Raw genomic sequence first — 27,220 nt, forward strand, 5'->3', positions numbered from 1 at the left:
AACAAACTACAGTGGGATAACAAAGTGCCAGGTTTTCAGCTGTTTTCTAAATGTCAGCAAGATGGATTGGCCTACCAAATGCTTCAGAGTATGATTCCAGAGCTGAGGTGTGGCAAATAAACCATCTGGTGCTCTAAGAGGCTTTGCAGATTCTAGGCACCGGCACTTTTTTGGAGACTGCACATCGTAAATACCTATTTGGTGAGTACTACAAAAATGTTCTCGAGATAGTCAAGGACATTCAGATTAAGAGATCTGCGAGCTGTACAGAGTGCTTTACATGAAACCCTCTTCTTAAGCGGGCGCCAATGTAGTTCCTCCAAAGCTTTCAAAACAGAGTCAAACTTCTTGATATTATTAAGCAGACGAGTTGCTGCGTTCTGTATCCTTTGCAGCTTTCTTATCATCCCTTTTCTGCATGCCCAAATAAAGGGCATTGCAGTTATTCAGTCTCGAAAAAAACAGAGCAATGATGACTGTTTTACTGAGATCACAGGGTATGAAAGGCAGTATTTTCATTAGGACGAAACAAGATGACACAAGCTGATTGATCTAATCGATGAAGGTGAGTTTGGAATCAAACATGATTCCCAAATTTCTCACTTTTGTATCAGGAAAGAGCAGAGGGCCACCAGGTGTTGTCCCAAAAAGAGATTGAATTTCCCAAGATAAGCACCTCTGTCTTCTCAGGATTTAGCTTATATCAGTGGCTGCTCTACCAATTCACTATATCTCTCATACAATTACTAAAGCGATCACCTCCACTATGCTGTTAGTGATAGATACTACTATTTGAGCTTAGGAGATGGTTGAAAAAACAAAAGTTTCTATCAGTTTTCCTAAGGGAGCCACGTATAAATTGAAAAGTGTGGGACTTGGTGTTGACTCTTGTTGGACGCCACATGGCAAGGAGAATGGTTTGGAGGTGAAATCTCCTAAGGCCATTATTTGTTTCCTATCATCAAGAAAGGAACAGAGAAGGTTGAGAACTGAACTCCCTATGCCTATTTCTACTATCTGTTGTTGTTGTTGTGGCTGTCAGTGTCAAAGGCTGTGGATAGGTCTAAAAGGGCCACCAAAGCTTTCCTACCTTTATCCATAATATCCCGACCTCCTCAGTGGCTATTACCATGGCTCATTGTGTACAGTGTGGTCTTCTGAACCCAAACTGGGCTTCATCCGGAGTCTCATTTTGATCTCTAAATTCGGAAATCGAGATGTTTAAGTGTCTCACTACAATTTTTGCTGAAATGGGGAGACGAGAAACCAGACAATAGTTTCTTTCTTTGTTCAGATTAAAATTTTTTTTTTTTTTTTTTTTAAGGTAGCTGGAGAATAGATGCCTCTTGCCACTTCTGAGGAAAACTTCCCAACATAATTATGTTATCAAGCAATGTGGTAAGAGGCGTGACAATACATTAGGGGGACACTGGACAGCTTATTTAGTGATCTCTATTAATTAAACCACTTGCTCGGTTGTTAAAAGTGGAAAATTATGGAGTCCCTGAATGGTTATTATCTAGGGAAATATTCTCTATAGACGAGCAATTAGCCCTTTGACTGGCATTAAGCTCCTCATAAAAGGCCTCTACCTTTTTAAGAAAACAATCGGCCACTCCATCACATAGCTGTTGACTGGGGGTTATCGAGATGGCATTGGGGGCAACGTGAAAGTGACTTTACCATTTGAAGCAGCTCACTGAGGGAACTGGGGGTCAGTCTGATCTTTTCAGTTAAATAATTGGTCATTTCCACCTCGATCCTTGACTTATACTCCTGAATGACCAATTTGTATTCTGTTCTTTCTTCTATGGAGTAATTACTCCTCCAAACTTTTTCTGGTCTCCAGCAGGTCCTTATCAGTTCCTTAAGAATACGCAAGTACCAAGGGGCAGTTGGCTGAGCTATGGCTTTTCACCAACCTAATGGGGGCCAACTGATGTGCTGCCTCAATAATCCAATCAAAATAGCTATCAGTGGCTTTATTAGGATCGCCAGAGTAGAATGGTTTCAATCCCTCTAAGATATCTGATAATTCTTTCTTGTTAATCTTACTCCTGGCCCGAATTCATTTTACCTGACAAGTGTTTTATTCATCTTGGATACAGGTTTAATACCAATACTAAACTGCACATGTGATCGGACCAGGTAACGGGAAGAGTATCCTCCCATTGTAGGTCCATGTGATTTGAAAAAATTCCGTCAAGAGTGCGACCTGCAATATGTGTAGGTGTATTTATCAGCAATTTCAAGTCAAATCCATTTAGGTTGTCAAAAATAATTTTGGAATCTTTGTTAGATATATTTTACAGATAAAAATTGAAATACCCTGTTGTAAAATTTGTTTAATGTATGTTTACATCGAGGAAGTCACCAAGGGCTTCCAAAAATGTCATTTTAGGACCAGGGGGTCTGTAGACCAGTAAGAAGTAAAACCTTGAGTTACAATCCAATTTTCAATTAAAGGAAAGGGCTTTGAAATCTGCTATTCTGACTGGTTCACTAGTAATCTCAAAGCAGTGCCTGTAAATTATTGCTAATCCTCCTCCCCATTTCCCTCTAGATCTAGCCTATTGATAATATAGCTGGCCGGAAGTGCAACAGGCAAGATCAGGGTTGGAAAACTTGTCCACCCAGGTTTCTGTCAGGTAGAAGATATTGGGGACATGTGAGTCTAAGTACTCAGAGCTCATATTAACGTTTAATTGCAAGCATATATTCAGCAATAAGCAGTACAGATTAACATCCTAAGGGGGCCTGAGAGTGGTGCCTACTTGACTGGAGAGCACCTAGTGCTAGTTCTAACTGGCACGCATATTGGCAAACGTCACAGGCATAATTATTCTGCATTAAATTTATTGTAAAAATATTACATAATACATGCTTAGCTACATCTTTCAACTGAAGAAGAGATTCTCTTGAATAAGACAAAAATTTGGCAGGGGTCCTAGCGCAGGGCGCAGTCTGGCTGCGGATGGGTGCAGACGAGCCTGCCTTAGGTGCGCGTCCACTGCGCGAATGCGCTCTGCAGTTGAATTTTACAGCCAGCATGGGACATTTCCGGGAACGTGAACCAATCGCAAAGCTGCAGTGTGCGTCAGAGATTTAAAGGGATTGGGCAAACTAAAACACGAAACCGGAGTCCAGCAACTCCTTGCACATGGTTCAGGCTTCCCTGAGCCAGGAGAACACTGGGAAAGCAAGTTTAACTAAATAAAAAGTGCAAAAGAGCAATCATAGACTCCGAAAAGCTACACATCATATAGTGTTGCCAGTTTAACAAAAAGACTACTTGAGCCCATCACCAAAACCCAAGGAAAACACAAATGGGACAATATAAACATCCACAAATTGTAATGGCATTGATGTACAGCCCATCATGAAAATGTCATGAAAGCTAATGGCTGAAGTGGGCAGATCCAATGCCCACTCCTTTTGATTTTACTAAAATTATATCTTTACACACCGATTTTTAGGGGTTTTCAACGACCCCTCTTCTTCCACTGGTCTGTTGTTGTGTCATTCAGATTTTCCTCCACTGACCACAACATATGTGGGGCAATCGGTCAACAAAACTTTGAAAAGACAAACATTGACAAAATCAAAAGGCTGCACCTAACACGAAGCCTACTGACGTAGCCAATGCTTGTTTAAGTATTGGTAAAAAAAGTCTCCAGGAAACATAATGCTGTCTCTAGACCGAGCTAAAGAAGTGAGGTTTTAGACAGACCACGTGTAATTATGTACTGCTAGGCAACGTGTTTTAAATCATATTTCATCTTGGTTATACAGATTGTTTTCCAGTAAAAAAAAAACATTAAAACGTATCATATACAATAGCACAGGATGCAGATGTTAACAGAGGACTCGTAGATGAATTGGTTGTATCTTTTATTCAAATGCTTTCCTGTGTCCCCACATATATTATCTACAACACTTATCTTTTCAGATTCGACACTGTAACCTCTATTGTGTCACAATAAAGCTTTCTAACGCTTCTCTGTAAAACAGCACAAAAGTAGTACGTCATGTAAATAAATCAATTGTCGAATACTATTCAGCACACGTTGGCCATATCTTTGCAATGTATGCAAATGAGGGAGAAATAAGGGCGACTTCATATTAAGTATGTTAAAAATGGTTTAGCATTGAACAAAATTACCGACAGGGCACTTCTAGATTACGTTGAAGAAGGGGACATGGCACAATGTCCAATATCTGATGGTCTTGCCCTATCACTGCTGAATCCTGGAAACAACTTCAAGAATTGTTTGCTATTAAAAATGAAATAAACAACAGTTTATCTGGTAGGCGGTGTAGATCCCAACATATATGCTTTTTTCAGATGCATTTTCTCCACCGTAGTGCCTTTGCCATGTTGATAATGGTAGTCTAATCTGACACTGCAAATGAGCTTCTTATAATTTACTTTCATCCAAAAATGGTTTTGGCCCATCTGAATGAGACACCAAGGCGCAGAAGATAAATGATTTGTTCACAACGTGATATGAATTTTACTGAATATTAGCCTTTTTAGCTTTACTTTAGAGCAACGGTACTTGTAAGAATGTTGTTAGTGTCAAAGTAACAGCCCCTCAGAGTCAGGTCATATAAAATTCTCGTAAATGATACAAAGGGTTGAATTTCCAAAGCTCTCCTTCCACAAAAATACTTTTTGCTGAAAGTCTTTTGTTATCTCCTCTCCAAAGATGTTTTTTAATATAGTATATGATTTTCCTTCACTCTTTGTACAACTGTCTTACTATTAATTTCAGGACTTGTAATCATATTTGCATCTGTTTGAGAGACCTACCCTAATGCTTTCTTCAATAATTTATATCCACTTGCTTAAATTCCCTGACTTTCTTGGAACACCTCGACTTACAGGTGTACTTTCTAAAGCTAATGCTTTGGGCATATAAGTCAGATGTGCAATTAATGGTACACCGCCCTCTAGGTTATGTTAAAATGTGATCAACAGCACACTGTGCTTTGTACAGAGCTTTTTAATTTTAAGTTGGGTAAAGCTTACACCGAAATAATCAAACTGTAACTTCCCCTACAGGGCCTTCATTCACGGCGAATCTTTATTTTGCTGCTATTCATCTTCCCATACATATACTCAAAACGTTCAAGTCTGTATTTTATGGTCCACATAAATCCTCAATATTTCCAGAGAAATACTAAAAAATCTCCAGAAGTCATTAGGGAACATTTTATGAGGACCACGTGGGCATCAAACAGAAAAAAATATATATCCCACACGACCTATCAAATGCTTTAACATGGGTACACTGTTTTCTACTTCTTACAACATCATAATACAGCTTATATGATTATCACTGGCCCCTCCTACACTGAGTACCCTACAGAATCTTATCAGATTGAAAAGATGTGTTTAGATCCGGAGACCCCAATAGCATTGAGGCAGCACTAGCTGAATGTTTAGTAACGACTTCACAAAAATGATGGTGTAACACCATTAACATTTGAATGCATCAGGCGTGCAGCATTGCAAAAGTAAGTACTAAAGGAGGACGCTCTTTAAGGGTACAAAATTAGTGAAGCCAGTAAACACAATAGTTTGTGTATTTTTTGTAACAGCCAAACCAAAGATGGATTCTGTGTATCCTTCAACAGCCACAAAACATATGCTTTCATGGAAAAGAATGAACTTTGTATTGTGCTTGGCAGCGGCGGCTACCGCCAACCAAGGGTGATGGGGTGGGAGGTCTGTCGGGAGGGGGGTGTTGGGTGGGGAGGCTATAAATTTTTTTTTTAAACGTACCTGCTGTTGCTGCACTGTCCCGCTGCTGCACCCGGTCCCGCTGCCAGCCACTTCCTCTCCTCCCTGCAGTCAACACAGGCTCCCAATCCAGATGCTGCTCTCAGGCTATACCAAGTACGAGAGCAGCAGCAGGACTGGCCTGAGCGGGCTTGGTTTGACACTCGCTTAGGCACTCGGAGCCTGTGCCATTTCTCCAACCTGGCTGTGTAACACAGCTGGGTTGGAAAAAAGTAAATGAGCATGTCGGTTTGGCCGGACTAAGACGGCCGGCCAAACCGACATGCACACTTTACAATGACCACCACTACCCGTCCCTATGGCCTGGCCCCGCCCTGAAATACATTCTAAGCTTTCAGAGAGACACAAACAAATAAAAAGATAATAACTTATTTTATAATTTTATCTGTCACTGCCTAACTTCCTCTGAGCAGGCGGCGATGCTTCTCCGCTATTACCGAGGACTGCCCCTGTGCTTGGATATCCCTTTTAAAGTTGATCCTTAATGTTTGGAGTCATTGTAATTTAAATTCAACCCTTCATGTAAAACAGAAAATGGGTCTTACTTTCTACATCTATATATTTTAAGAACACTATTATTTCCTCGAAAAACAAAAAAGTACAGTGGAGTTTTAAACCTACCAGTGTGAGTGTTCTTCCAGCGTCTTCACAGGTTCGTTCACATTTCTTGTGTCCCAGAACTTCACCTTACAATCGTCTCCACAGCTTGCAAGGTAGTACTGCTTATTAGGATTGAAGTCTAGGTCTCGTACCAGCTGTCCATGAGCACTGTCTATGCAATATATCTGGCTGTAAAACATTGCACAGACATGAATGTCAATGAAGCCTGTATTTCTTTAAAAAAACAACACACGGATCATCCAACTAGCACTAGAATTTTGAAATACATTAACTAAAGGACAGAATGTATTTACAGTACAGTTTTTTTACTTCGTTCAACTTGATTCGAAATGATTAAGGTACCTTTAACTCTTATAATCCGGCATTGAATCTCTGAAGGAGCATGCACATAGGCAGACCTTCTAAATCTTCCTCTTCTTAGGGGAAAGTAAGGCTAAAATGCTGCTAGTTTTTTCAATTCGGACAAATATGTTTACAGGTGTCAGTAACACGGAGATCACCTGCTCCTCTCTAGCTTCAGCTAACAATCAGATGCACATCATAAATAATCTGAAAAACTGACAGGACACAAGGAGATAAACTTGACCCACAAGCAGTCCGGAGGACTTGCCAGGCTTGAGTTTATACTGGTCCTGTAGAAAGCGAATGTGACATCTTGGAAGGAGACTGTAAACTGATGGTCTTTCTCACTATTAGACACAGGCGCACATTCTGAACGGATTTGCACAGCAGTAATCAAACTCAGAAACGACAAGCCTCCAGAAAACTGGAATGGCTCAAGTTTGAAAAATAAAAACACTGCCACTAGACCTAGAGGTTGAGTAACTTATTAAATGTACTAGACCCACAAGGTCTCCAATCAACCACCTTTTATGAAAGTAAGAGTAAAATGTATGTTTCATGTATAAGTCGAATGTGCATTCTACAAATACGCATATTGTGTTTTTTATGTTTATCTAATTTTCATATTGATTTACTAGTGCAGTGAATCAACATTATGATAGATTTGGGGAAGTGATTGACTTGTCAAATCTCTATTACCTTTTCATATGCAAGACTGGCATATGACTGATTCTGCACCAGCCAACGCAGCGTTTCATATTGTTTCTGACATGAGACTGACTGGGAAACACCACTAATTTAACTACTGGTGCAACATGTGGCTGGATCTAAAACAACACTACCAACCTTTAGCCTTATAGAGGCAAATCTGCCATGTAGGTGCCCCTTCCCCAGCCCTACTGTCCTTTTACAAGTGGCCCTGGCATGAGAGACTCTTGCTTACTCCTTTCAGCCTGCAATAGTAATAAGATGTTTCTCTAATTTAATTTAATTATCTCAAAGATGATCTCTAAAGGTGACTGCACAAGTCAGGCAAGTGTTGCTTTACTGAGTATAAGAAATCCCTACATTATACTTACTATACAGCACTGCATTTTAGACTCACTCATGGAATTGTTTGATTTCTTCGCAGAAAATGAACACACGGAGAATAGGTCAGAAAAGGGCATAGGTAGGCCACTTAAAGATAGCGCTCAAACTTTCCAGGTCGGCAGTGAAATTCATTTACTCATCATACGGAGCAAGTAAAGAGGTTATATCAGCTCGACCTTCCATGCATCATCAAAACATTGCAAACAGGTGGAGAGATATTTAAAGGCCTATCCTGCCTAAAAATCCGCCCGAGCATTTTCCTAGCTTTAGCCACAGTGCTTGTATCAAAGGCAATGTAGCAGTATTTAATGAATATATGTTAGCTGGAGATCCACCTCTTGGCTTTACACATTTTATTAAGTGGGACATGTCTAGTAAATGCTTTTTTAAAGTAATCTTGACTCTGATATAATATAACTTAACTTCTTTCAGAACCAATCTTTCTTAGTAGCAAAGAAGAACCTGATACTCCTCACATTCAGCTGGACATGGCAGACCTTTATGCTGCCTTCCCAAAGCATTTCTCACCATGTGTCACAAACAGGTGAATATAAAATGAAATGTTCTACTGGTTGACACACAACGTTCGTGTGCGATATATCTGTATTGTAATAGCATGTGCTAGGAAAACACATCTGTGAGGAATGCATATGTGAGTCAAAAGGAAAGAGGATTCAGGTGAAGGTTGATCTTTTTGTTATAGGACAATTTAAGTCTAACAATGTAGAACGTGCAGTAGTTTAAACTGTCAAGAACATATAACAGAGTGACACTTATCACTACTGCTTCCCAGACTTAATTCATACCTACACCATTCTCAAGTAGACAGTTAACGAGTGTTCCTCTAAATCACACCAAAAGTCCTCTTCAGTAACACAAAACTTAAAAGATGCTTTGTCAGATGGTGACATTCAACTTGCATTTCCATCCTCAATATGTCTACGTCAGTATTCCTATCCCATGGTAAATGACAGACACAGTGACTAATCTACTGTTGTGTTCCTAAGACAACATTGTTAAGGGACCATGACTGTGTTTCCCCCGCTTGCTAATGAAGAAGGTGATGATAAACAATTAGTAGCCCATTTTAACTGTGCTGTATGTGCCTGGATGGTTAACTGGAGGTCAATAAAGTGTATTTTATGGCACTGGGTAGATAACTGACTGTTGTACAGTGTAAATCCAATAGCACTACTTTAACTAGTGCTATGGGATGTCATTGCCAGGGCATGGCAATAGAAAATGAAAATACCAGAATTTCACGATCTAACATTCAAATGATCGAGCTTGTACATATAGAATCTCTCATTGCTGAATGCTTGCCTGAGTAGTAGCCACATGTAAGTACAAGTCATAAAATGTAATCCTTACTGTAGGGCTAAATAAAAGTATGCACATCACAAACAGTTTAATAACTTAATAAGGAACAAGGCTGTTGATCGTCCAATTGACCTCATATTTTCACCTTTGCAATCTTATTCTTAAATGGGTCCAATAAATCCATGAGCAATATATATTTGGCAAACAAGTGAAGCCTGGTGCTTCCTAAATAAAATATGATGAGCAGGACATGGAAGGTTGACGTTAGGTATATCAGTGGCAAGGCATTTGTAGGGCTCTAAAATCAACTTTGCCTCTCACTAGCACATGTACCTGGCCAATACAAAAACAGAGCAAGAGGTCGCGCCTTCTCATCCATCTTCTGCAGAAGATGGAATGACCTCCCACACAACATTAGAGACTCATTGCTCTTTGAGTTTCGCAAGAGGATGCAACATGCAGTTATGGTCTCTAAGGCCAATCTGGTGACAGCAGTAGGATGCAGTTGTGGCCTCTCAGGCTGATCGAGGGGGGTCAGAGAAGCAAGGTGCAGTTGCAGCTTTCAGATGGATTAAGTTCAAAGCATTGAGGTGCCCTCTTATCTTCTGGTAACACCAACGCTAGTTCACAGCCCCCGTGGCTCACAGCCACACTTAATTTAGTGCAGTGTTTAGTTCTCAAAAAGAAACCACTCAAAGAGACCAGCAGACCCACTCACAATTGAGTCCCTCTCTGGTACCATCTGATTTCTCTGGATGAGCCACACACTGGGAGCACATTGGGATTCTCCTACTTGACTGTCTCTCCTTCTGCAGGGCCAGGCATATTTGTTCCCTCTTTCAGCAGAAAGGCATACTTCGAGGCACCAGACAGACCCTCAGCTCCTCCAACAGAAAATGCAGACTTCAGGCAATGCTCTCTCATCTCTGGGAGACTGCCTGTCAAGCAGACACCTGCTCTGGTTACACAGCTGCTTTAGGAGTACTCTGGGGAGCACATCATTTCTTGGTCATGTGGAACATAGGAAGCAACAAAGTGAGTTGGTTTAGATCCCACTCTTAGAAAGGTTTTCTAGACAGTGGATAAGGATCCAGTGTTGAACACTTCAGAACTGGTGTGAAGTGGTTCTCCTTTCAAGTGTCCTTCGCAGGTTCCTCTCCAGACACACCCCTTCTGGTATTAGGGCAGGTCTTCAGCCTCAAGTCGTCAGGGACTGGCCAAGCCACTGGGCACTTGCTAGACTGGCATGATGCCAGGGGCAAATTAAACATGAGGATACCAGAATTATATGCAGACGAGCACTGAAGACAGAGGAACCTCCTGTATACAATGCAAGGGACACGCTAGTCCCAACAAGCTCTCAAATTTAAACTTCTCTGGATTAGAAAAAAATAAACGAAACTACTTAAGCTGCTAGGTTATACTTTACCCAAAATAATTTAAAGTTTTATCCGAAGGTAACGAATGTAGCATTGGTTTGGATGAGATCATAACGGTTTTATTGAACAAGTCAGATATCTTCGAAATATTATGTGCCAATTAAAGGAAGGAATAAGAGTTTATGATAATTACTTGCTGTTGGTAGTCAAAGAAAAACAAGGGTGCTCAAATGATAACTTCTTTGACAAATGTATTTTAGAGAGGGCCAAAATGTCAATAGCTATTGGAAGAACTGACTGACAACAAGCAATTAGTCCTGATGGTTAAGATCCGTAAGAACATTTCATAGCAACTCAATAAAAACAAAATAAACAATAACAGATCTAAATTTGAACAATGATTTGAGAATTTAAAAAGATAGGCACAAATCTAGGAAAGGAAGTCAACAGTTTTATGGAGAAACATAAAGAACGTACATGAGTATTCCTAAAAGATAAAAACAACGGCTAGCAATTTACAAGTGGTAAGAAGGGAAAATCGCAGAATAACTTCTGCATGTGCTTAATCTACAGAACTAGGCTAATGGCTTCTGACCATTAAATGAATTAGAATGACAGTGTTCCCAAAAAGTTCTTTGTGAACTAATTGCAAAACATGTGGAAAAAATAAAATCCAGTGTACATTTTTAGGTCAGCAAATTCTGCCATCATGAGCAAGCTGCAGGGAGATTGATGGCGGGATGTCTCGTCAACCTTATTCATCCTCTGAAAGCGCCTTCCATTGAACTAAAAATTTAACTTTTGCTCTTCACCCGTTATCTAATGGCTATTATTGATGTCTCAATCTTCATTCTTGTTTTCCCTCTCCTTATATTGCTCCCAGCGCTCTGGTTTCGGGTTTCCTCGCCTTGCTCCAATTTACGCAACCCTTCTGGTATTTTTATGCTTAATATTGCAGATGGAAACTGTGACATGAAAAAAAACCCTGGGAAATATTTGAATCCCAGACCCTTCTTGCACTAACCAGGCACAGCAAGGCAGTCTGACCTTCTCTAGGATGGTCTCCCTTATTCCACCAAAAGAAACTGTAACAATTTTTGGATTTAGCAATTCATTTGATAGTACCATTTCTAAAAATAATTTGATAAAAATGTTTGATAAAGTCAGAACGCTGCACCCATGTGTTTCTGACCTCTTTTATATACTATACCGTATGGTCATCTCATATCTCCACCCTGTCACGCATCTCTTTTTAGCTGAGAAATTTGAGATTCACAACCCCAAAACCCACTGATGAAACTAAGTTCGGATAAAAGTGCTTTTTAAAAACGTCTGAACCTTTTAAAGAATTTTCCTTACACGATTGTTCATAATTACAGAAACTCTCGTAGTTATGGCGGTTAAGTTTTCAGTACAGAATGATTGTATCTCGAATGAATCTCACCATAAACGATACTGTCACTATTCCGAACTGAAGAAAATGATGGCGGTTCATGAACCTCCTCACAGATGATTCTCATGTTGCTTAAGGTGAGGTAAATGGGCCATATGTAGGAGGGGGCTGGCCTCGAATTTGTAATAATCCAGCGGACAGAACAGATCACACTGCTTTCGGCGAAGAGGTGGGGCAGCTTCACGTTGTGTACAGAGGCACAGATTTTGAAAACATTGTATTTCAATCTCTAGCCTGCTGGGAATGAAGATGCTTTGATTGCAGTCTCCTGTAATTGAGTCTCATGCAAATACACTCTCAGCTTTCTGTTTCAAACTATTCACGAGCCTCTCTGGTTACACCTCGAGCCTACCGGCCTTACTGTCTTACTGACTCATGAAACTGCTTACCTGCACTCAGTTGTGTGTTTTTTTTTTAACTGGGGCCCACCCATTTTAGGATTTGGCAACAGTAAATGCTGGCAAAATTTCACATTCATTACACTACTTTTTCAGAATAAATTGGATTGTATTATTAGCGTTAAAGAAGTAATTTGTCCCATTGCTACACATATAGTACTGAAGGCATGGGCTGGTCGAGACGACCAGAAAGGAGCTGCTTGTCACTGTAACAGAATCAAGCTGTCATGCTGTGAGAGGACAGAGGAATTGTAAGGGGAATCTATACACTGAAATGTTAAAGAAAAGAGTTTCTGTTATCAGCCTGTAGGTCTTGAATCCATATATTCTACCTGGCCTCCTACTTGATAGGGCCACTGACTGTGCACACATGTGTGTGTGTACCCAATGTTCTAATCTCCGGTCTAGCATAAATGAAAGTGTAAATTCATTGTCTCCCCTGGATTTTTTTTTTACCAGTGGGATACAGTTACCGTTTGAGTTCCTTTCAAGGTGTCCTTTTATAAAAAATTTAAAAAAAGGACACTCGGTTCAGAACATTGGCTAAAAAGTTATTTTTCATTGTACAAGTATGCTTCGTTATTTAAGTTTACCTCAGCAGCTGCATGCAATCTATGAAAAGTAACAATTATTTACTATTTAGCACTCCGTGTGCGAGAATATGGTACTGCTTTTTCATCTCCTTCCCACGTGCTCTCTTTTTGATCCCTGCCCTCCATCCTCTGGGACTCCCCGTCCCCTGTTTCTGTTTTTTAAATTTATAAGAGCGTGGCCGCTGCACAGTGCTACCAGTCTGCTCACTTCCCTTTTTGTGCTATAGGACACTGTTTTCACTTTATTTAACATGTAAGAGCGGTAAATTAAAAATAGCAATGAATGCTGTGCATGATGATTCACAGGCTTATATGTACTGTAATGTATGTGTATGTCTTGGTGGCCATTGTGAATTTGGGTTTTCTTTAATAGAAAATACATTGCAAGACTGTTGCCATGCGTGAGTTCTGACGAACATGCTACTTTATCTTCAATAAAGCTCTTTCTGATGGATACTCTAATCGCAGTTTCCTAACTTTAGAATATTTCCCAAGTACCGGAGTGGAAGTTTTTCCAGCAATGCTCCTATGCATCCCTAGGTGGCGCCATGCAGCTTCTCGCTTCCTCAGTATTGCCCCAGAAATGATGGAGTGCAGTTCTAAATAAACATTCCTTCTGCATGGTGACTTCAGCTTTTTGGTTGACACTTTCTACATTCCAAGGCATGGAGCATAAAACTACTTTTGGTACCTGTGTGCAGATCTCTTGCTTGGGACCTTTTTAGATGGTAAACAAGACCACTACTGTTGAAAATGGCCCTTTCTGCAGGGACATGCCCCAACTTTTTGCCTTCCTCATTTTCTTTTTCTGAACCTGTTTTTGTTGGCTTTAGGACTCTGCACAATTTACCACTGCATCTGCTCTGTGTCTAAAACAGTGACATTGGCTTCTCGACGATTGGCATATTTGGTTTACTAGTAAGTCCCTACTAAAGTGCACTATGTGTGCCCAGGGCCTGTAAGTCAAATGCTACTACTGGGCTTGCAGCACTGGCTGTGCCAGCCACTATGGTAGCCTTTCAAACATGCTTCTAACCTGTTATTGCAGAGCCTGTGTGTGCAGTTTAAAAAACTGTCATTTAGACCTGGGAAGTGTACCCAATTGCCAGGCTCACACCTTCCTTCTGACTATATGTAAGGCACCCCTAAGGTAGGCCCTGGTTAGCACCAACAGCAGGGTGCAGTGTATTTAAAAAGTTGGTCATGTACATTTAATTTTAACATGTCCAAGTAGTGAAACACCCTTAAATTCATCTTTCACTATTGCAAGGACTATTTATCGTATTGGGTAGTATGGTGACTGCCTTAAAACTTCTTTTAAGTGTAATTTCCAATTTGGAAAAGTTAGAAAAATAGAGGTTGGTGCCTCCAGACTCACAATTACAAAAACACATCTTTTGGTAAAGGTGGTTTTTGAATTGCAGGTCTAAAAACGCCACTTTTAAAAAGTTGGCATTTAACCATACTGTGCTTTAGCCTGTCTTCAATCCACGTCTGGTCTGCGAAAGGTTTAGGTGATGGCTACATCTGTGAATTCCACCCAGACAGCCATAAAACACAGGACAGTCCACTGCCCCTGCATTCCATCTGCATACCGGTGGAACTTCATGGGCAGGAAGGGTGGAACGGCTCTCACTCACACTTCAAAGGGTAGTAACTTGACCCCACACAAAGGACTGATAACTCCACCCACACACACACACTGACCTTCTGGAAGATAGGACTGGCCTGACCAGGAAGTGGGGCACTTCAAAACAATATTTTGAAGTCTCCTCCACTTCAAGGGCCAATTTGGGTATGAGTACTGGGCCTCCAACACTGTATTCTCAGAACACTTCTGGACTGAGGACATTCTACCAGAAAGAAGGACCTCAGTATTGTCAGGAAGGACTGCCACTTTGCTGTTTGCTCTGCTGTGTTGGCCTGCTGAATGCTACTTCTGGCCTGGGAGTGACAGGGCTGAATCTAACTCTGTACATCCTGCAATCCAAAGCTTCTCCAAGGGCCTGACTGAGATTGCCTCCTTTTTCTCAAGTCTCAGGGACATCAACGACTTCACCTGCCTCATGCTACCAGCACTTGGACGTCTCTGCTGAGAGTCATGCTCTGCTAAATGGTGCCAAATCCAGTCCTGGGACCTTGGAGTTGAGTGTGGTGCTGCAACACAAGAACTGATGCAACAACACTGGCGCGTCCCTTGGAAACAACACATCCCACTTCAGAAACACTGCTTTGCCGCTGCCTGCACCAAAGCCACAGACAACGCTCACCAACTGCATGATGCAACATAGTGCTGGCTTGGCCAATGCAGCACCAATGGATCAGAAACAGTACTTATCACTTCTGGATGCATCAACGACGTTCTATGATCAGGAAACAACACATCGCCTTTAAGCGTGAAGCATCCCCTCCTCTGGGTCAATGCATCGTCACATAGCTCCAATGCAACAAAGGTACTTCTGCACCCGGCCCACATTCCACAGCAGTCGGACTGCACTTTTGGATTTGCCCTAATTTAGCATGACCAGATAGTTGCGTTTAAAGCTATTGTCTTCTAAGCACTGTATTATGATCTAATCTTTTAAAAGTCATACCCCGACTTGTGTGTGTTGGTTTTTTGTCATTTTGGTCTTGTTTGACTCAGCTAAATATTGGCTATTTTTAGGGTCGAGCGCAAGCGCTCTGGCCTGCTGTAATCTCTCTGTGGGCCTTTAACCACGCCCATATCACACCCATCACTTTAATTGGTTTGTGGGCTTTCCTTTTAAAATTTGCGTAATTTAATTTGTGAGAGTAAGAGAAAAATTCAGCCTTCACTTTTTTCGATGCATGATCAGCTCCATATTCATCTCCGACACACAACCGCTCTGTGTCAAGAAAGGCTGCCGCCCGGATGCACATATTTGCCTCCAAAGCTGCGGGATGCCTCTGATCTTCACGGCACAGGTATAGCGACATTCTCAGAGGTAATGCTCTTCCTGGTAATCTCGTACTGGAGTAGAAATTAACTTTAGAATAAGTGGCACTGGAAGTTGTAGTCTCCATAGTAGTTGCAACTACCATTTCAAAAAGGATATGCTGGGAAATTGAGTCTTCAAGGTTCACTATAGCGGCTTCATTTCAGAACGGAAGACCACTTAAAAAAGGATATGTTGGGAAAAGGAGTCTTCAAGTCTCATTATAGCAGCTTCGTTTCAGATCAGAAAACCATTTAAAAAAAGGTTTGCTGGGAAATGCAATTTTCAAGGGTCACTATGTACAAAAAGTCTCCTATTCTCTAGAAAATATTATTTGTCTCTAGTTAAGGTTTTTGAAGCTGATAAATTAAGTATTTTCACTACATTGCCAGCAAGAGAAATTACACGATTATGTGCAACAGATAAAAAATGAGAGCGCACTAGGGGCGTCCAAATGAATGAACTAAGGCAGAACGTTTTTCATGAGTGAGATATATATCACTTTTCTAAAAACAAATACCAATTTTAGGCATTTAATTTAGTCCTATTTCAGACACCCATGATTTCATTACTATAAAGGCCTCTTGTCGAAGTAATAATGAATCTCCACATGATTTCAGTTGTACTTGACATAGTACCATCCATTGCAGTTCAGAGATCGCCTGATTACATAGCAGAAAATGCTGCACAAAGGGGGCTGACATTATACTGCACCTTATTTATTTATGCTGGCTGATATAATGTTGTAGTTCCCGATTTATTTTCACAATGAAGGTGTCTTGGCAGGGGCAAAGTATGCAATAGATAAAATTCTGTGATTGACAGTTCATCATTTCAATCATTGTGTTTAATTGCAATGCTGCTATATGTAAAATTAGTGCCCTCAATTGTGAGGATGGGAACAGTACAATTAACACATTTAGGATGGCTGAGTGCCAGTGGGTGTCCCAAGAGGCTTCTGATATTCCATTGGGGTTTATTTCTTTTCCTATTGAGTGAACCAATCTATCTTTAAAATTCTTATTACGTTTCAAGGCAGATTTGGGTACTTATTTGAATGGATCCAATTTTGAGACTATAATTAGAGGTGCAACACTTTACTGGAGGAGTTGAGGCAGTGGTTGCTGGGCCTCCACAAGAAAGATGTAGCTGCCATGGCATGGCGCTTTGAATCAGCTCGCTTGTGTGAAACTTATTATTTTCAATTTATGTGGCAAGAAAAGTCCAGTTAGGAGTTTACAACGCTAAAAGCTCTAACTCGAGCAAACCTGAGACCCACTGCATTGCAAATACTTGTTCTAAACTGGTGTGTTGAGTCTTTTTGTGTTTTTTTCACTGTGTACCCGTGTGTGTGCACAAATACTTTACATATTGACTCTTTAGTTTAGCCTGACTGCCCTATGCCAAGAGGGTGAGCACAGGTAAACTTTTAGTGTGCATCTTACTTGCCCTGGCTAGGATTGTGGTCCGTGCTTGGATAGAGTGCAAACCTCTGCCAACTAGAGATCCAATTTCTAACTACACAGAGCAGGGAGGGGAGTGAGGAATCTCTGGTTAGAGTATCCGATAAAAACATCATTACCAAAGGTAAGTAACTTGTTCTTCTGATGGATACTTCTAACTGTAGATTCATCACCTCTAGAATAGATGCCAAAGCAGAACCTCCCCAAGGAGGAGGGTCTGCGGATTGGACTCGGAACAAAAAGTCTTGCAAGACCAACTGGTTGAAATGTCCTTCCTGTCAGACCTGGTTGTCAAAGCATTAATGACCAATGCCCACATCACAACCTGGCAAATGTCCAAGACAGGCATTCAGCATGGCAATGCAGTGGCAGCAGCCCTATCCCTGGTGAAATGGATCTCAACCCTTCCAGGGCTGATTTTTGGCCATTGTGTAGCAGATCTTAATATAAAAGCCTTTCCACCTTGACAAGAGTTTTTTTCTACATAGCCTACCCTTTCTTTGCCCTGGAAAAACCCACAAAAAGTTAATTATCCACCTGATAGCCCTTAATACAATTGATGTAAAAGCTTAAAGCCCTTTTGGGGTCCAACCAATGGTGTCTTACCTTCTGTTTCAAGCTATGAGGAGAGGCAAGGAACAGTGGGAAAGTGAAGGATTGCCCTAAGTGGAAAGGCATCAGAACTTTCAGCAAGTACCCCGCCCAAGTCTTCAGCACCAGCATGTTTGGAAAAAACGTGGTGTAGAGTGGTTGCAACAATAGTGCCTGAAGTTCACTCATACAACAAGCTCAAGTTATCATAATGACAAAGACAGTCTCTAAGGTCACAAGATGCAAAGATTAGCTGTGCATCGTCTCAAAGGGCATATATATGAGAAAGGTCAAGACGAAGGGCCTCATTTAGATATTGGTGGATGGGTTACTCCGTCACAACAATGATGGATATCCTGTCCGCTGAAATCTAAATCCCATATGAAATAATGGAATCTAGATTTTGGCAGACGGGATATCCATCACCATTGTAACAAAGTAACCATCCACCAATATCTAAATCAGGTCCTAAGTTATGGCCCCACTGTGGCATCAAATACAGTTTGGGAGAAACGTGTGTCAAACCTTGAACAAACCTTGAACAATCGGCATCACAAAATGGCTGGTCCGGTAATTGGAAAATGGCCAAAAGGGATGACAAATAACCTTTAATAATGCCCACTAAAAGGCCTTGCAAGGCCAAAGACAATAAAGACAATGAAACATCTGACAGTCTAGCTTGTAAAGGGACTTGTCTCGAGGACTCCACATCTGGCCATAAATTTGTCCGAGTAAGCGGAGTTAATGGACTTTGTGGAAGGGGACCTGGAGGCAAGGATGACATCCACTCAATTCAGTTGGCAAACCATACATGGTCAACTGTTGCCACCCAATCTCTATGGATGTAGTGTCGTTTTGAACAGACTGGCTGAAGGACCCTGCACTGTTGCTGCAACGGATGACCCTTCCGAAATGGTATCCTGATTGGAGGGCAGATGCTCATGCACAGAAGTTAAAGGTACCACACTCTCCTGGCCCAAGCTGGAGCCACTAAAATAATTTGGGTCTGATCAATCCTTATGTTTTTCAGAACTTGATGCAGGGAACCTGAGGTGTGCAAGAGTCATGTTCCAGTTGAAATACATTTCCTAATATGCCTCTTTGTGGAAAATTCAATGAACAAAGCTTCTGACACTTCACATCTGTGATGGTGGTGAAAAGATTGAGTCAGAATTCTCCCCGTTCCTGGAAGATGACCTGCGCCACCTTGGGATGATCTGCTAGATACCATGGGCGGAGCTTCCCAGTCTTGGCAATCAAGCAACCCGACTGGTGGTTCATGATCAGAGAAATACCCTGATGTTCCAACTAATTCCAGAAGTGCAGAGCCTCCTGCTACAGGACCAGGACCCCACTCCATGCTGCTTGTTGCAGTACCACATGCTGTGGTGCTGTCCACGAGAACCAGCATGAGCCTCCACTTGATGGATGGCACAATGGGCTTCAACGCCAGCCACATGCTCCACAATCCACACAAACTGATATGTAGCCCAGTTGCTGCTGAAGACAAGAGTCCTTTGAGCTACCAGAGGGTGAGCACAGTTTAATTTAAGGTGTGTATCTGACTTACCCCTACTAGGACTGTGGTCCCTACTTGACCAGGGTGCATACCCCTGACAACTAGAGACCCAATTTTTAACACTTTACAATAAAGCATCTAGGAATTTAGACAAGCTACAGCAGCAATGGAAGAAAATATAGAGTTAATGGTGCGGTGCATACATGCAGCTCAAAACAATCTCCTAAACAGATTAAGGCCCTCATTATGACCTTGGCGGTAAATAACGTATACCGCTGTGCTGACTGCTGCCGCCACATTATGACACAGGCATACAAAATCAACGGAAAACAGCCACAACAACAAATCCACAAGACCCAAAGAACGTGATAAACTGTCGGTACTGCCACCCATACCATTACGCCACGAACACTATGCCCTCCAAATAATGACCCACCAATCATCACAGCGGACATTCGACGATGGTAAACCATTGGCGGTGAACAACGCAGCAGTAGATAAGGCCACCCAAAGACAAAACAAGACAACCTGAAGGTACAGACCCCAGGTTGGAAGATCAGTTGCAGGTTACCACCCCTGCACTGGTGGTATAATTGTGCAGGACTGCTTCTATAAGCACCCTGACAATTTTGGACTCTGGGGGTGCCGCTCCAGGAGGGAAGGTACAGAGCCCCAGAGGGAAGGGACAGGGTCAGGCTGTCATCCCAGACCTGGTGGAAGGGAGAGTGTTCAAAGGGTGCCAAGCACCTGGGGCTACCGCCCCCCACTCTCCTCAGTCACAGTGGTTAGTGAGCCTTAAGAGGCCTGGTGCCTGGCTCTCATCCCTGACAGCTGCCTGTGGTCACTGTGGCTTGCTGTCCTGGTGGACAGAGTTGCCCCTGGGGGGACAAGAGTCACACCCCATGGGCAACACCCCTGTGCTGGCCCTGGTGGTACTATCCGGCCCCTGGGATACATCTGTGAGCAAATTAAGGTTAGGTGCTGCACAGAGGGTATCCACAGGAGAGGAGAAAGGTTCCCCATGGGTTAGCTTAGTGGGCCCTGAGAGTATGGACAGAGGGATCCAACTGGAGTCAGGAAGACGTAGAACTGGAACATGCCCCTGCTGTTGTGGGCCTGGGTCCTTGTTCTATTGCCTCAATCAGGGAAGTACATCAGGGTATTGATTGTTTTAGGCTGGTGGGGGGTCATGTTGGACCTGGCCCTTTTTGCAGGGTCATCCACAAACTTTTTGCCTCTTTCCTCCTATTTTGCCTGACCTGTTTTTGTTGGCTTTTGAACTCTGAGCACCTTACCACTGCTAACCAGTGCTAAAGTGCATATGCTCTCTGTGTAAGTTGTACTATTAATTGGTTTATCCATGATTGGCATATTTGATGTACTGGTAAGTCCCTAGTAAAGTACACTAGAGGTGCCTGGTGCCTGTAAATCAAATGCTACTAGTGGGCCTGCAGCACTGGTTGTACCACCCACATAAGTAGCCCTGTAATAATTTCTCAGACCTGCCACTGCAGTGTCTGTGTGTGCAGTTTTCAACTGTAAATTCGACTTGGCAAGTGTACCCACTTGCCGGGCCTAATCCTTCCCTTTTCCTACATATAAGACACCCCTAAGGTAGGCCCTAGGCACTCCCATGGGCAGGGGCCAGTGAATGGATAAGGTAGGACATATACTAATGTGTTTTATAAGTCCCGATATTAAAATACTGCCAAATTCGGTTTTCAATGTTGCAGGGCCTATCTCTCTCATAGGTTAACCTGAGGGCTGCCTATGAACATGATTAAAGCGTAGCTTCCCTTTGGGAGAAGATAGACATGTGGAGTTTGGGACCTCTGAACTCACAATTAAAAATATATCTTTTAGTAAAGTTGATTTTGAGACTGTGTGTTTGAAAATGCCACTTTTAGAAAGTGGGCATTTTCTTGCTTAAACCATTTTTGTGACTCTGCCTGTTTGTAGATTCCCTGTCTGGGTTAGTTTGACAGTTGGGCTATTGGCACCTCTCTCCAGACAGTGACACAAAGGGGGCTGGGGTGTAGCCGGCATACTCTGATGAGCCATCTGTTCTAGGAGGGAGGTGAGGGTGGTCACTCACACCTGAAAGGGCTGTGCCTGCCCTCACACAATGTAGACTCCAACCCCCTGGTGTGTGTCTGAGGCCTTGCCTGGGCAAGGCAGGATTTCACAAACAAGTGAGACTTTTCTTTGAAGTAAGCCTACTTCAAATCCCCAAATGGGTATAAGAAGAGGACCCAAAACCACAGTCTTTAGACACTTCTTGGGGTAGACACTCTACCTCACTGACACTTCATGACAAGAAACCTCCTGGTGAAGAATCCCTGAACCAGACCTGCCAATAGGAACTGCCTGGCTGCCCAGAGGACTCACTGGGACTGCCTTTCTGACAAGGACTGCTGCCTTGCTGTTGCCCTGCTGCCTTGCTGCTCTCTGGTTGTGCTGAGAAGTGCTCTCCAAGGGCTTGGATAGAGCTTCTCTCCTGTTCCCTGAAGTCTCAGGACCAAAAAGACTTCACTACTGCAAATGGACTCCTTGTGCGGCGAAAATTTGACTGCACGCCGAACCAGAATGACGCAGCCCGACTTCACAAAGAGAAGATCAACGCATAAGCTGCGTTGCGACTGGGACTTCGACGGACGTCCCACCGGATCGACGCACAGCTGACCCAGGATGAAGCAGCCCGACTTCCAGAGAGGAATCGACGCAGCACCTGCTGTGCAGGAGAAATTTCCAAGCAAAGCCCACTGGATTGACGCAGCGCTTGTGACTTCGCTCCGCAAGCCCAGGATTCTACACACAGTCCCCGGGGCACCTGAAAACCCCGCAACCCGAAGAGGAAACAAGTCTGCGTGCCAGAAATCGATGCAAAGCCTTCCCCTGCGTGGAAAATAACGACGCAAGTCGGTGTGTGAAGCGGCGAAACCGACGCACACCTCCCCGTTTTCCACGCATCGCCTCCTCTGCGGTCCCTTGCGGAGATTTTGAACGCGAACCAGGTACTTTGTGCTTGCAAGAGACCTTCATTGATTTTAAGAGACATTTATTTGTTTTACTAAGACACTTTATATCACTTTTACAGTGATATCTCAACATATACTTATTACATTTTCATCATTTTGACCTGCATTTTATCAGATAAATATTATATATTTTTCTAAAAACTGTGTGATGTATTTTTGTGGTGCTATATGGTGTTATTGTATGATTTATTGCACAAATACTTTACACATTGCCTTCTGACTGACTGCTCAGTGCCAAGCTACCAGAGGATGGGCACAGGAAAGTTTGGATTGTGTGTGACTTACCCTGACTAGAGTGACGGTCCTTGCTTGGACATGGGGTTAACCTGACTGCCAACCTAAGACCCCATTTCAAACAATGAGGTACATGTCACATTGCATAGAATCCAGCCTTCACAGTGGGTAAATCATCTACCTGGGGGAATGCAATGTAGCTGCACATGTGTTTGAGCAAGGCAGACAAAACCCTTGCAAGCACAATCGAGAACACTCGCTGTGACATCCCTGCAGCCAAGCCTACTGTCACCTGGAAAGAGCCTGTTGCCAGGAAATGGAGCACTGAGAGTACCTGCACAAGAGGGTGGATTGCTGTGGTGCTATAGCAGGTAGCAGATCAGGCTCCAATTGAGCACACAGCTCTGTGATTGTGGCCCTGTCCAGATGATAGGTGAGTATGATGTGTGGGTCCTCCAGTGTAGCCAAGTCCACAAGGGTCTGTACACTGGTGCTTGCCTCCTCCTATTCCTCCGCAGTATTTGGCTCCTAATGGACCCTAATGTAGAAAAGGAGTGTCAACAGGAACCATGAACACACTACAGCAATGTACACAGAGCATGTTTGTATGGTGGACACTGGAACTGTGTAGGTGAGTACATTTGACTACAAGGACGCACTAATTATTCTGTACATGTGTACCAGCATTAGAAAATGGCACCCGCCTGTCTTGTATTCAGGGACAGGTGGACGGGACCTCACACCGCTGGTGTTGGTGTCATGGCGGAAGGCGATCCGCACCGTCGTGCAATTCCTCATTGGCTAACATGGCCCTCTATGGAGCATGGGAGCCAATGATGATCAATGCCGGCAGTGACGTTGTTCACCGCTGCAGACATGACTGCCATTTCCTTTTCTAACACTTCACTTGGTTCCTGACTTTCCACAGAATGACATCTCCACTGCATGTGCTGCTGTGACCTGTGTCTGGAACCTGCCATGGCTTGTGCTACAGAGGAAAAGGCCCAAGACATCACATCTGAGAAGTTGGAGTGCCTCGTGGACCGGGTCCTACCCTACTATGGCCAGATGTATGGGCCTCCAGACCGACAGGTGAGTACACTATGGGTAAGTTGCATGCAACATGACTGCATGTAGATGTGTGTGTGTGTGTGTGTGCTGGCAGTGTGTCAGGTGGAAGGGGGTATGGCTGGTGGCAGCGTCAATGCAGGGGTATGGGTCATGTGTGCCTGATGAGGAGATATGCTTTTGGGGGGCCATATTTGTGACAGGCTCGATTGTCAGGTTCATGGTGTACCGCCTTCTGTTTTTCCTCTGCAGGTCCGCGCCCATCAGAAGGGATTGTAGCATGCGATCGCCAACGACGTGCGGACACTGTGGTTCTATAGCAGGCGGAGCACCCACTGCAGGAAACGGTGGGAGGGCCTGAGACGCTGGGCCCAGAAGACTGTGGAGGCCCAGCTGGGGATGTCCTCCCAACAAGGGAGGGGTTCCCATTGGAACCTGACCCCCCTGATGGCCCGCATACTGGTGGTGGCCTACCCAGAGCTGGATGGGTGCTTAAGGGCATCACAGCAGGGACAAGGGGGTGAGTACAGTGTGTATGTCAACCACATCTGTTGCCTGCCCTGGGATTTAGGTGCATGGTACTAGTCTGTAAATGCCCCAATGTGCCAGTTCAGATATTGCTGTGTGGTCCAGCTCAGGATAACAGGGTGTAAAGCATGTATTAGATAGCTAGGTAGGTGGCTTCCCATGTCAGGCAGGGCTTAACTGGTCCCTGTTGGTGTATAGCTGGCAGTGCTTGGCTCCTACATGCTGTGGCACTTAGCCAATATTATGCCAGTGTGGAACATACTGCCCATTCGCAGTCTCCGTGTGTGACAGTGATGTGTCTACCATCTGTTCTGTTGGTGCTGTGATTGATCCTGTGCTCTCTTTCTTTCTCTCCCACTCCTCTCCATTTGTCGTCCTCTCCGTGTGTGCATTAGCATCATCTGGCGAAGGAGCAGGGGCACCGGCGAGTGAGGGAGCTGCAGCACACAGGACCTAGGAGGCAGAGTCCACCTCACGCCGAGGGGACCAGTGGGACGGAGGGTGAGGGGACCACCACGGCAGGAACTGGAGGTGACACATTGACTCTGATTCGTCCTCTGATGGAAGCTCCCTGGTGGTGGCGGACCCCTTTGAGACCACTCCAGGTACAGGTTCTACTGCCACCCCAGTAAGAGCACCATACACCCATTAGCCCCCTACCGAGTTGCCCGTGCCCACTCACCCAGGAGGGTGGGCATCTCCTTCGCCCCAGGGAACTCAGGCCCTGCCCCAGTCAGCCCTGCTGCCCTCAGTGAGGAGGCTTTTGACCTCCTGACATCCATCTCTGTAGGGCAGCCAACCATTGTGAATGCCATTCAGGGGCTGGCATCCCAGATGCTGCAATGCAATGCCTTCATGGAGGGCACCCACGGTGGGTTGGCGACCCTTCAGAGATCGTTTCAGGCTGTGGCCTCTTCACTGATGGCAGCCAGTGTCCATGTTTCATCTGTACCCCCTCCAACTACCACTACCCAGTCTCTTCACCCCCAACCCATCCCATGCACACATTCGGACAAGTATGCACCCAAAACAACACACAAGACTCGCACAGACAAACACAAGCAGCACACTTCAATCCACAAGCACTTACGCAGCCAACAAACAGATGCATACTGAACATCATCCACTGTCTCCCCCTCCTCCTCCTCCCTCACAGTCACATACTCACTCACTCCTGCATGCACTGCATCCACAGTCCCAGATCCTGCCACCTGCACAGCCTTGCCCACTGTCCCCACAACAGCAGACCCGCAGACATGCACCCCACATACCACATGCGCAGTCATCACCATCACATCTTGCAGCACACCCACCTCACTTGCAAACACCAACACATCCATCCACATGTCATGTTTATCCTCCCCCACCATGTCTGCTCCCCCTTCAGTAACACACAGATGCTCGCACTCAGACCACCAGCAGCCATCCACCTCACACACACACACACTGTCCATGCACCTGTACCCAAGTCCAGCACACATCCTTCTCCAACAACCACTCCCTCTACCTCCACTCCCAGCCCTCCTCCCAAATCCCACCCCATTGGCCCTAAGAAGCTTTTCCTTGCCCGCCTTGACCTCTTCCCTCCCCATCCCCCCTCTTGCCCGTAAGAGGAAGGTCACACCGCCCCAGGCCAGTACCTCAAGCACCCAGTCTGACATAGCTGCACCCCCAAAGTCTCCAGCTGCCACTAAGGGGTACGAGTGAGAAGCCGGACCCCGCAACATGGACACCCCTTCCCTCCCCAAACGGAGGGCTAAAGTGTTGCCATCTCCCAAACAGACTGACAAGACCATGGGACCACCTCCAAATCCCAGGGCCAAGGAGGCCCTACTGAAGGCCCTGCCCAAAGAAGCCCCCAAGAGATCAAAGGCCAAGGAGGCCCCCCAGACATCCAAGGCCAAGGAGGCCCCCCAGAAATCAAAGGCCGAGGAGGCCCCCCAGAAATCAAAGGCCAAGGAGGCCCCCCAGAAATCAAAGGCCAAGGAGGCCCCCCAGACATCCAAGGCCAAGGAGGCCCCCCAGACATCCAAGGCCAAGGAGGCCCCCCAGAAATCAAAGGCCAAGGAGGCCCCCCAGAAATCAAAGGCCAAGGAGGCCCCTGCAGAAATCAAAGGCCAAGGAGGCCCCCGCAGACATCCAAAGCCAAGGAGGCCCTCCAGAAATCCAAGGCCAAGGAGGCACTCCAGAAATCCAATGCCAAAGAGGATCCCAGACATCCAAGGCCAAGAAGGCCCCCAGACATCCAAGGCCAAGGAGACATCCCAGATATCTCTGGACCAGGAGGCCCCCCAGAAATCCCTAGACAAGGAGGCCCCCCCAGAAATCCCTGCACCAGGAGGCCCACAATATTGTGGCCGTTGAGCAGCATCCAGAACCAGAGGCCATGGAGCAGCATCCGGAACCAGAGGCCAAGGAGCAGCATCCGGAACCAGAGGCCAAGGAGCAGCTTCCGGAACCAGTGGGCAGCCAGGCCCCTCCTCATCCTGTGGGCAGAAAGCCCCCTCCAGAACCCTTGGGCTACGTGCCCCTTCCAGAACCAGTGGGCAGCCAGCCACCCCCCCAACTTGTGCATGTGTTTCTGGGTGTGTGGTGTGTGTATGGGGTGTGTTGTGCATGTGTGTGTGTCACTCTCCCCCCCACCCTTGTGTGATAGGTGGCTTCATTGCCATTGGTGCTCCAGGATGGCCATGGCGTGGTGTTTAACACCATTGGGAATACTTGTAGTTAAGGTTCCATGGCAGGGACTCTTGTGTGTCCCTGGAGATGAGTGGCTCCTTTTAAATGATGTGTTTCTGCCAAGCTTTTGGTGTTGTTG

At 44.4% G+C, this 27,220-nt stretch overlaps 1 protein-coding gene across 1 annotated transcript in view; it reads right to left on the minus strand.

Annotated features, from left to right (window-relative positions):
- Positions 1–27,220, minus strand: part of EIPR1 (EARP complex and GARP complex interacting protein 1) — a 226,548-nt gene that overhangs the window by 38,093 nt on the left and 161,235 nt on the right. Inside the window, exon 4 of the mRNA XM_069235882.1 lies at positions 6,428–6,595. Within this exon, the coding sequence (XP_069091983.1) occupies positions 6,428–6,595 (168 nt within the window). The remainder of the gene's footprint in view (positions 1–6,427; positions 6,596–27,220) is intronic.

This window comes from Pleurodeles waltl, chromosome 5 (genome assembly GCF_031143425.1).
Source record: "Pleurodeles waltl isolate 20211129_DDA chromosome 5, aPleWal1.hap1.20221129, whole genome shotgun sequence".
Taxonomy (NCBI): Eukaryota; Metazoa; Chordata; class Amphibia; order Caudata; family Salamandridae; genus Pleurodeles; species Pleurodeles waltl.